Source organism: Thunnus thynnus, chromosome 6 (assembly GCF_963924715.1).
Source record: "Thunnus thynnus chromosome 6, fThuThy2.1, whole genome shotgun sequence".
Lineage (NCBI taxonomy): Eukaryota > Metazoa > Chordata > Actinopteri > Scombriformes > Scombridae > Thunnus > Thunnus thynnus.
In genome coordinates this window covers 18,656,619-18,667,458 of record NC_089522.1, presented here as the reverse complement: position 1 = coordinate 18,667,458, position 10,840 = coordinate 18,656,619, and the positions used below count along the sequence as shown (strand labels likewise).

The window sequence follows — 10,840 nt, the reverse complement described above, 5'->3', positions numbered from 1 at the left end:
TTATTCACTCTTAGTTTTCAACCACACAACCTAGAAGTCGAATGTATATTGACTTCTACACTATTGCTTGTTTCAATCGGATATTCACTGTTTGCAACTTCGAATATTTTTTTCACCCCTGTGCCTTCACAAATAGATTAATCCGAAGTTCACGCAGAGCCAGATGGGAATTGTAGGCGTGGCGTGTTCTACCAGCATTAGCACCAAGCAGTCCCCCCCCCTCCACACACACACATTTCCCATTACATCTGAGACACTTTAATGTAAATAACAGTTTTTATAGTGTTATCATTTCACGTTAAAAAGAAACTTTCAGCCAATGAAACCACTCAAGATCTTAATTTTGGATTTTTATTGAAAGACTTGCAAACAGAGTACAGTTTACATAGGGACAGAATAGTGGATGTCTAACACTTGTTCAGGAAAAAAGCACATAACCTGGAGCTACATAGATCCAAAAGCAGAATGAAATTCAGAAAAAAAACACTTTTTTACACTCTTGAAGCTAAAAAGGAGCAACTAGACAGCACTGTCCAATTAACAGTACCAAATGAATGTGTCCAAAACAAAATTTAAGAAAAATGAAAACTAATGTTATGGGCAAGGTTTTTGGAGAACTTTGGAAAAGGAAGAGGGGTTGGAGTGTGTGTGTGTGTGTGTGTGTGTGTGTGTGTGTGTGTGTGTGTGTGTGTGTGTGTGTGTTACCATGCAACCTTTGTACAATATCTTGCATTTAGGGAATTTCTCCCCTGGCTCTCCAACAAGTGTGAAGCAACTCACAAGACTTTGAGTGAAGGTTCAAGTTTAAATACACAATATGACGAAACAAATCTCAATCTCAGTGGAAAGGCTTGATCAGTCCAGTTTCACATAATTTTGTACAACTGTATGACTGCAAGCTCATGATTTTGCAACTTCACTATAGAATGAATAGCTACATGAATAAAAGGAACATAAATAATGACATGGGATGAGCTGATTTGAAAAAAGTAAATGTTTGACCATAAGGTAGTTTACAACATGGGAGTAGAGCAAGAATTAGGAACTCAGTTTTCTGTCTGTATTTACAATTTGTAGTGGACAATGCAAATCATAACGCTTCCTCAGGTTTTTCACTCTCACTATTAGCTGAGAATTGTACCATGCTGTTCTTACTTGTGTGAATGCAAAATTTTCAAACTGCACTGAGTGTTTGGATTTCAGCATGAGGAGGTTGTTTGGTGATCATATGATACACACAATCTGGATTTAAGATGCAGAAATTTATTGAGAGATGCAGTGGACTGCTTCCCCTACACTCCAGTAATAATATGTAGTATTTGGATGCCATGGGGAGATCTCTCTTAACCAGTCACCTCAATGTCAACCAACCGAACAACACTGCATGGTTACTTTTCTTCTGGGGATCAAGTGGATTCTTCTTCTGGGTGAGTCTTTAAACTCTCAAGTTTTAACTGTTAATCAAGACCAAGAGAAATCAAGATATACTTTATTCGTCCCCAAATCCAGTGTTCCAGGTGCTGTGTATTGCATCATGAACACCTGTTTCATAGCCCCCTGCCCATCCCAGCTCTGGGCGACTGGCTGGGACGCGCAGTGCCCCTCTGTCCATCCCTGTCCTCCTGCTCTCCTGTGGCCTGTGTGGGTGGGGAAGGTGGGGGATAGGAGGGAGGAGGGATAGTAAGGCGAGGGAGAGAAGGCAACGCAGGCCTGGGAGAGGTGGGAAGAGGTGGAGGAGTGGCCGAGCTCTCAGTTGAGGAGTGTTGTGAGGAGCGTGTACGGGAGGTGGCAGGCGAGGCATGTGTGCTCCGTGCACGTGGTGGTTCAGGGGGGCAGTCACTGATTTGCTCCAGCAGCGAGGGCATGTCTCCCTCAATCTTCTCCAGAACAGCAGCCATTTGCTTCTCTATCTGCTCAATCACACTGTCCATTTGCCAGTCACTTGTAGTGCTACTCCCACCTCCTCCATGGTGTAGCCCAGTCCCGTACATCCCTACCCCTCCTCCAGTCGTATACAGAGAACTGTACGGACTCCCATAGCTCCCTGCTATCCCCATGCCTACAGTCCCAACTTCTGGGTTGTATGGTGTGGCATGCCGGCCCAAACTAGCAGAGCTGCCTACTGTATAACAACCCTGTCCTGTCGCAGGACCTGCCCTGGCTATGCTAAACTCAGCACTATATCTGTCTGTTTTCCTGGCATCCTTATCCTTTCTAACCACTGGGCTAGCATCACCCCTTAGCCTAACTCCTGGACCTGCATCCACCCCAGTTCCAGGCCCAATTGCTGGAGTGACAGGTGCTCCCACTGATCTCTCTGCCACTGCCTCAGGTAGTTGGGTCTGACACCAGCTTCCGTCAGTCTCATCCTTCTGCTCCTTCTGCGTGGCTTCTGGCTTATTCTCAGGTGAGGCTGTTGTAGCAGCAGAGGCTGTGGGTGGAGGTCCATGGAGTGTTGCAGCCATTTTACGCTTGCTGCTGGGATCAGGGGAGGTGGATGGATGTTTAGTGCCTGAAATACCGTCTGTCAGCTTGGGGGGTTTAGGGGTCACCACTGGGGTTGGTGTGGATTCTGGAGCAACTTTATTTTGACCCAAATTGGCAGCTATTTTCCTGGTTCCATCGCCTGCTGCTTTCTTTGCACCAATCTTATCAGACTCCTCCTGTGGAAGTTTGGGTGCTGCATTTGATTGGCAGAGAGACTCCTGAATATCTGATGGGGAAATTTTTACAGATGGGCCTTTACTCATCTTTACTTCTTCCTGTTTCTCTCCATCCTGGTCAATACCTGCTGGTCTATTTTCAACTGTCACCTCTAAAGACACGTTACTTGATGTCACACCTCCATCACTCGCCCCTTTTTCTCCCTCATCACTTGTCCCCTGGGATACACCCCCTTCCCCATCTCCTGCCTCCTCACTGCCCTGTACCTCGGCTGAACTGTCAATCAGTGCCTCTGAATTCTTCAGTCGTTGCATGAAGGTGGTGACACGGATTGCTTTCTGCAAAACAGACAGAGGCAAAGAAAAAGGACAGAAGGATAAAATAGACTTATATTTACAATGTACTGCTTTTGGCATGAACACCCATATTGACTTGTTTCCCTAAAAGAAAAAAAACTGATACTAAAGTTGGTTGTGGCAAAGCATAAAAAATAAGCTTTAAAGACAAGTATTTCACAAAAAGCTTGTCAAGGCACCATGATTTAGCATCATCATACTAAGCGCTGTGATGTGATTCTTGTGAACTGAACAGTGCAGAAAGATTAGTGCGAGTTATTTACTTCCAGGAGGATAAGACATCTTGTACCCTGGTTTGAATCAATCTCAAGACTCATTCTTCCCAAGCAACTCCTTGTCTTTCTCCTTCATTCTTACACTCATCTGTCTCCTTTCGATCTACAAACATCAAAGGAGTTAGGGAAAATGTGTGAGCTTAGAAGTTGTTTCTAAACCAGGGAATTGTTTCTCTGGAAGTGAAAAGCCATTTTGACACAGAAATGTCACTGATTGCAATATGGCTTGACTGAGCAGCTTCTGTACAGCTCTAAGTATGACTTGAATGTAACACTGAGGTACAGTATGGGGCAATGAGCCAGGATTCACATAAGAGGAATGACAGAAGGCCTTATAGTTCAAGTCACTTCATTTCAATAGTCCACAGTGGCCTACATCCCTCATATCCTTTCCATTTCTCCTTCTCCTTATCTACACTAATCTAGAAACTACACAAGTAATGAGCAAACCCTCTTGTTGCTGATCATTATCTTGTTTGTACCAATCTGGTTTCACAGACTAGTGCAGATGAGGAGTAAGAAAGGAACCGAGTGGGCCACTTTGAACATCTTGATCTAATCCAATGAGGAAAAGTGGGGCAGAGTGGATGGATCTCTTCTGGGACAGGCAGAGTGACAGTGGGCAGGAACAGAGCATGTGACGAGAGCTTCACCAGTCAAAACATGATCAATATATCTCAAGGCTGACTGAGGTTTAACTTGAAGAGTTTCCCAAATGGTCGATTATTATTGACTATTTTACCTGTAAGTACCTCTTTTTAATTCAAAAGGACGTTCAGCCATAAAAAAAAGATGTTTTGTTATTGAATCATGCCAGACTGAATGTGAGATTCTGCCAATGCTCTGTCCTTCCACTCTCCCTCACAATGAGCTACAATACCTTCAACTCCTGGGAATCATATGTGGAAAGAGAGAAGAGGGTTATAGCTGTTACTTATGCTGTTAGGTCAGCACTACCATCTCGATTTCTTCCCACTTGGTCTCCAGCATTTACATCATAATGACATTCTTATGATAATCAACATATAATGCAAATTCAAAACATATCTCTGCAGGGTTGTATGCTGAACTAAAAGCACATTATGTGCCATCATTGTTACAAATAAACCAATTATCCTGGTGTCATTTTTACTGCGGTCATCTTTATTGTTGGCCTTAGTCTTCCTCCTGTCTCTCCTCCTTTACCCCTGCTGCTTACTCGCCGTTATCATCAGCAACTTCATTTACTGCTACACAAAGAAAGCAAGAGTGAGAGAGAATTCATACCCGCCATTTGGCCTTTGCAAAGTTCTTCTCAAACTGGGCACACACACCATCCTTCAGGTTCTTCTCTGATGCACCATTCCCTGCAATCCTGACACAGGTGACAGACCGTAAGTCAGTAAGTGAGTGCAAGCCCTGTAGGTGTGTGCTGAAGTTAGAAGTGTGCGAATATGTGCACACAATTACCATTCATGCCAAAGTGCATCTTGCGCTGTGATTCTCAGCATCTGGTCCACCTCCATGAGTCGACAGACGAGCTCCTTAGCTGAAAGAGAAAAAGCAACAAAAAAGTCAAAAGGTCAATTTAAGGGACATCATAAGAAAATAGCAAAAGGTAGTCTTTTCCTTTCTTTTTTTTTTTAAAACAGACAATGTACATTTTCATGGATATTGATTGACAATTTGTTTGTGAAAAGTAAGATATATGATGGTAATTTTGAGCTATTTAAGATCTTACTTTTATCTACTTTAAATTCAGGCAAACATACAGTAGGCTTTTTTCTAATTCTGGTACCAGCACGTCCTCTGAAAATTCAATTGGAATTGGGTATTTATTGCCATCGTGTGGTGGAGCTATGTACCTGCAGGTGAAATGTCATCCCAGTATGGAGAATCAAACTCAAATTCGCCAGCAACAATGCGACAGAAGATGATGCGATTATGTAGATCTGTGTTCTCCTCCTCTGTCTCATCATAAAAAGGAGGGTTACCTGATAAGCTGCAAAAAGGGAAATATACATAAAGCAGAAAGGGAAATTGTTTTAAAACCATGCAAAAACCCTCCCCCCCAAAACTCCTGGTTGTGAAACAAAACAATAATTAAGTTGAAAATGTATTTGCAGCTCAATTTGTATTGTTGTGGAAGATCAGCTATAGCTTTTGTAATTAGTGACGGAGACTCACAGTATGAACATAATGACACCCACAGCCCAGCAGTCCACAGGACGACCATATCGGTGACGAGCCACCACTTCCGGCGCTGAGAGACAGCAAAGAGAGAAGACAGGGAGAGACAGTGAAAGGAGGAGAGATTCAAATGGCCTGGGTTTTCATTTATAAACCATCCCACCACATTCATAATTCTACCCTGCACAGGCAAGAGCTCCCCTTTGCACACTCAATTTTCCTCATTCTTTTTCCTGTCAGGGCCTCTGTTCCCTTTCCTTATTTATGTGTCTAATTACTCGGCTCAGTGTTATGAATAACTGTCCTGGCCTTTCACCACAGAGAACCAGGCCAAAGCACAGCTCTGAACTCCGAGTTGCCCTCACATAAACCTTTGAGAGGGAAAGGAGCGAGACGGTACAGAGGAGATGAAAAGAGAAGAGGGGGAAGCGGGCAAGAGTTAGATGCTTTCAATTCTGTGTGTGTGTGTGTTTTATTGGGTTTAATGATTGTTTTTCACTGTGGCAGTTTATCTCTGACAGATTATCATCTTCAAAAGCACGTTGAAGACAGAACTCAAAAAGTTAAAGCATGCCTGCAGGCCCATATAAACAACAGAAGGTAAAGCAAAAAAATAAGATGAGACACAGATGAGAGACAGAAAAAATATAAAGGAATTAAGTTATATATAAAAACAGAACCACAAATACTGGTAAATAGAGAGTATCCTACCCAGGTATTCTGGTGTTCCACAAGGCTCTGTGATGGGTCCATTCTCAAACCTGGACAGGTAGAAATCTCGCAGAACTACTTTGTTGTGATTGTTTTCTGTGTAGTACATCAGGTTTTCCAGCTAAACAAAATGAGGGGCAGAATAAGTGTTCTCATACAAGTACAGCTCTACACTCCTATTCAGGCGGTAAATAATGGAAAGTTCATTAAATACTGTGGCAGATTGAGAAGCACACCCTGTATCTCTGAAACAAGTGTGATGTAATCAGGCCTCATTTAGGGTGGTCACATGATTTTTGGCATGGTGAAACAAGGCCTTGAAACATGTGTGACAAACTGTGTCAAATAGTCTGCTTTGAGCATAACATCACTAGCTTTGACTTTGATGAAGTTGTTGGATTCAATCTAGCCACAATGCTGAGGATTGAAAACATCAAATGACTGCTGTCTGCCAGTGTGGATCTGTCGCTGACAATGATGAGAAACACACCTATCTGAGTGAAGGAAGCATCTGGTCTCCTGTTTATGAATTTATTTGTACTTCTGCACTGATCTGAAAATGTAGTTTTCATTCAGTTTCATAGATTTACAGGATGAAAGAGTCCAGATTGAAAGAAGATCCCCGCTTCTACCAGTAGAGGGAGTCTGAAGCCCAAGAGACGCTGTTATACCACCCTAATCGGTTGATAATGAGGGCTAAAGATATGAATTTGTGTGCGTGTGTGTGTGTGTGTGTGTGTGTGTGTGTGTATCACTAGAGATAGCATTGAGCCATAAAGACAGTGTTTGCTCTCTTGCTAAAAATTCTATCAAATGTTGAGTCATTAACTGAGATGGCAGTGCAATGCTTTTATGTGTCTCCTCAGAGATTCTGTTGACTAAATGCAGAAAATTGCTTTCCGGGGCGTGACGGCGAAGAGGGCCACTCACTCTTTAAATCTATTTGTTATATTTCTTCCTGTATTTTTAGAATGTAAGTCACCATCCTTTTTATTTCTTTTTATAGTAATGGCACTTACCACACACACCCTGCCACACACACCATAATGTGTACCTTCAGGTTCCTGTGAACTATGTTGAGGGAGTGTAAGTACGCTACAGCCTCAAGGACTTGTCTGATGACATTGGAGGCGTCTCTCTCTGTGTAATTCCCCTGGTCCAGAATCCAATCGAATACATCTCCTCCTGTAGCACTACATGCATTCACACACACACACACACACACACACACACACACACACACACACACACACAAACATCGGTACACACATGAGCAAATATACTTATAAAAATAAATACAAGTTGGTGCCTCTGTTAACCACATGTTGCAACACAGCAAATCACTTTAAGCTTTCCGTAACACAGTTATCAAAAGCCCCGCACTCTTGTTTTTATGTCTATGAGTAAGGCAATCTGCTTCAACTAGCCACAAGCTAGTGCTGCAGAGCAATTAAAACTTAGAGTATTGGTCATTACTCTATAAAGACTTGGTTAACTTTGGAGAGAATATAAATGATTTGTGTGATCATTGAGTATCGCCTCCAGCGGGAGGACTATTGCTTGGGCAAAAGTGTGAGCTATGAACAGACACCAACACACATACACACACAGATGACTGCAATAACTTTGATCGCAGTCTGCCTCTCTGTATTGCAGTAACAGCTTGGAAATACGTTGTCGACGCAGCTTCAATAAATGTTATTGCTTAGAAATAAAGCTGCAAATGTTGAAAAAGGCACTAGTCACAAGAGACAAGGACTCTGTCGATCCCAAGCTCTCTGTAGAGGCTCTCTTATGGCAAGGTATTGCTTCAGGAGCACTGAGTAATGATGAGTGTTACCAAGAGCAAATATCTCATCAAATCTAAAATCTTCCTCTGTGGCTAAGGAGAGCAACAGAGCACACAGTAATAAGAGGATAGACTGAACCCCTACCCTTGAGTTGATGGATTTGTGTGTGTTAAGGTACATGAAGACACACACGCACAATTAAGACACACACAGGAATGCTTGCACAAGAAAGATAAATAGTGAAACAGTAAAAACACACACTCACAGTTCCTGGATGATGAAGTATTCTTTCCGGGTCTCGAATGTGTCTATCAGCTGAAGGATGTTTGGGTGGTTGACCCTGAAACAGCAAAAAATGAGTCACAGACTGTAACCTTGCAACGGTGAAAGGTCTTGCATGCATTGAAAGGTGCTAACCATTCTCTGTAATTTGAATAGACTTATATACAAACAAGATTGAGTGGGCGTGAATCTCTTTAGCTGGGTAGATACTTCAAAAACAGAGCAAAGCAGAAGTTACAAACACCTGTGCTCACATTATCACAGCAGCCAGGGTTATTGCATGAATTGTGTGAGTGCGAATATGAACAGAAATTTAAAAATAACAAAGCATTCTCTTATTCTCCCTCTCTCTGCCGCTCTCCATTCCTCAATCATACATCCATCTGTCCACAGACTGACTGCGTACAATTTCAGGATCATGATTTCGTTCTTGGCAGCCTTGCGGACTTTCCTGCCGTCTTTCTTGAGGAATTTCTTGCAGACAAACACCTTGTCTGTTTGTCTGTCTTTAGCCAGGCACAGCTCGCAGAACTCCTTCCTACGCAAGAAGACAGAGAACAGACGCAGAAGGCAAAAAAGGTAAATGTCAGAAGAAAGACATGTGGCTGAAGTGTTACTGTAAGAATGAAAGCACAGAAAAATTTATATGGACATCATTGATCACATATGAGAGTATGGTCCAAGAAACAAATGGCTTAATATTCACATTGGGGAGGGACAGTATATTGGCTGTTTTGGTCAAAAACAGTGAAAGAATTTAATTGGATGGCGAGTCGTTGGAATAAGAATAAAAGGCCCATAAATAAAAATGCAGAAATGGGTCTTTTGCTGCCAACAGCTGGGCATCGTCTGGGTTTGAGTCTTACGGGTTTACAGTACTTGACCCAAATAGATTTTTACAAGCTGTGTAATGCAAAATTAAACTACAACTTTTCACATTAAATCTTTCAGGCCCAATAAATACTATCTGAGAAAATTCATTGGCGCTCTTGCTTTATTTTTCATTCTTTTTCTACTGTAAATCATTACATTAACATATTGGTAGTAAATTGGTTTAAGGCACACTAGAGTAGAAAATGAAATACAGAATAATGAACATATTTTTTCTTTACCATGGCCTTGCTACCTTTAACCTTCTGTCCTCATAAAATCAAGAATTGCGCATATACAGTGTGTGCACTTAATTTTGAGTTGATGTGTGTGTGTGTTATATAAAAGATGAGCAGAAATCTCCGAGGCCAGATGCTGATGTTGCCATATGGCCTCTCACACTGATTGGTATGTGTGTGTGTGTGTGTGTGTGTCTGTGTGTCTGTGTATGTGCTTTCAATGTGTCAAGAAGAGGTGTTCAGGAGTAGAAAACAGACACCATTCAGCCAGTCAAGCAGCAGAGTGATTTTCACAGCTCTTTGAAAATATGTCTAAAGGATTTTTTTTAAAGACACAGAATATTTCAAGTGAATAAATTAAAGACTTCCAACAATGTGTTTCATGAACTGTTGTGATCAAAAATATACAGACAATTGGTTGGCATCATTTTACAAAATGTGTCTCTTAAGTCTGTTACACACTAGCCTCATGCTATTACCTTCTGTCATTCCCTCAGTGAAACCCGTGTGATGTGCCAAACCAAATCTGCAGTGATCCAATTCAATTTTGAAATAATTTGTGAAGGGAATAAAGACCATTTGGGAATATTGGAATGTGCCCATAAATTCTACATGGGAGAGGAGTAAAAAGAGCCAACAGAGAACCCATCTTTATGGTACTTACGCTCGGAGGACCTGTCCAATCTCATATTTGTCTGTGACATCAGACATGCTATCATAAATCCGCCCATCTCGCAGGGCAAGGCACCCAAATGGCATGACGGCATTCACCTAACAAATAAAGACACAGAAATTTCAATCATTGCACTACAAAGGGGGAAAGTAAAGCACGAGTCATTTTGATGACACCTTTAGGTAACAGACAGATAAAGGGATTGCAGACAAGCATGGACAAGCATGTTAAATTAGAACAGAGGTACTGATGAAACATTTTGAAAGCCTCCCTTAGCCGAAGTCAAAGACACCGAGGGAGTGCCATTACTATTAGCCTTTAAAATATACAGTACACTGGAGAACCACAGACAAGTCAATTTCTGAGCGGATCTGGATACTAACGCTTCTGGCAGCCTGGTTGCGTGCCAGCCTTGTCAACAGATACTAAGCTACCCACTAAGCTTCTCTCCACTCTGCTAAAGTCTGTAGATTCTGTGCAACGTCTGTCAAGTTCAAGTTAAACTTTATTTAAAAAGGGCAGTGTCCCTGTGTCCCTAAAGCAGCTGGCTTCTTCAGCAATCACTAGAGACCCGGGTAACACTGATAGCACTTGGTTTTAATGACGAGAAAATTAGATTTTTGTTTGTAGTCTGTGTGCGCGCAATTGTGTGTGTGTGTGTGTGTGAGTTTGGATTTGATGTAGCTCAGTAGTTCATGACCTTTTAAACTCGCTGTGAATGTCCCTAAGAATGGTTTTTAATTTCTCTTTTCACTTCATAGTAACTCTCCCTGAAAATGCACTTGACAGGGAAAAGCAGCATCCATTGCAA

General features: G+C 41.9%; 1 protein-coding gene across 2 annotated transcripts in view; it reads right to left on the bottom strand.

Moving 5' to 3' along the window:
- Positions 1–337: 337 nt before the first annotated feature.
- camkvl (CaM kinase-like vesicle-associated, like) overlaps positions 338–10,840 on the bottom strand; it is a 41,521-nt gene continuing 31,018 nt past the window's right edge. For both annotated transcript variants that reach the window (XM_067592390.1, XM_067592391.1), the window contains 10 exons: positions 10,021–10,127; positions 8,654–8,785; positions 8,231–8,305; positions 7,230–7,368; positions 6,176–6,296; positions 5,462–5,537; positions 5,140–5,276; positions 4,745–4,823; positions 4,562–4,649; positions 338–3,002 (listed from right to left, as the gene is read on the bottom strand). In XM_067592390.1, the coding sequence (XP_067448491.1) occupies positions 1,548–3,002; positions 4,562–4,649; positions 4,745–4,823; positions 5,140–5,276; positions 5,462–5,537; positions 6,176–6,296; positions 7,230–7,368; positions 8,231–8,305; positions 8,654–8,785; positions 10,021–10,127 (2,409 nt within the window). In that variant the 3' untranslated portion in view covers positions 338–1,547. The remainder of the gene's footprint in view (positions 3,003–4,561; positions 4,650–4,744; positions 4,824–5,139; positions 5,277–5,461; positions 5,538–6,175; positions 6,297–7,229; positions 7,369–8,230; positions 8,306–8,653; positions 8,786–10,020; positions 10,128–10,840) is intronic.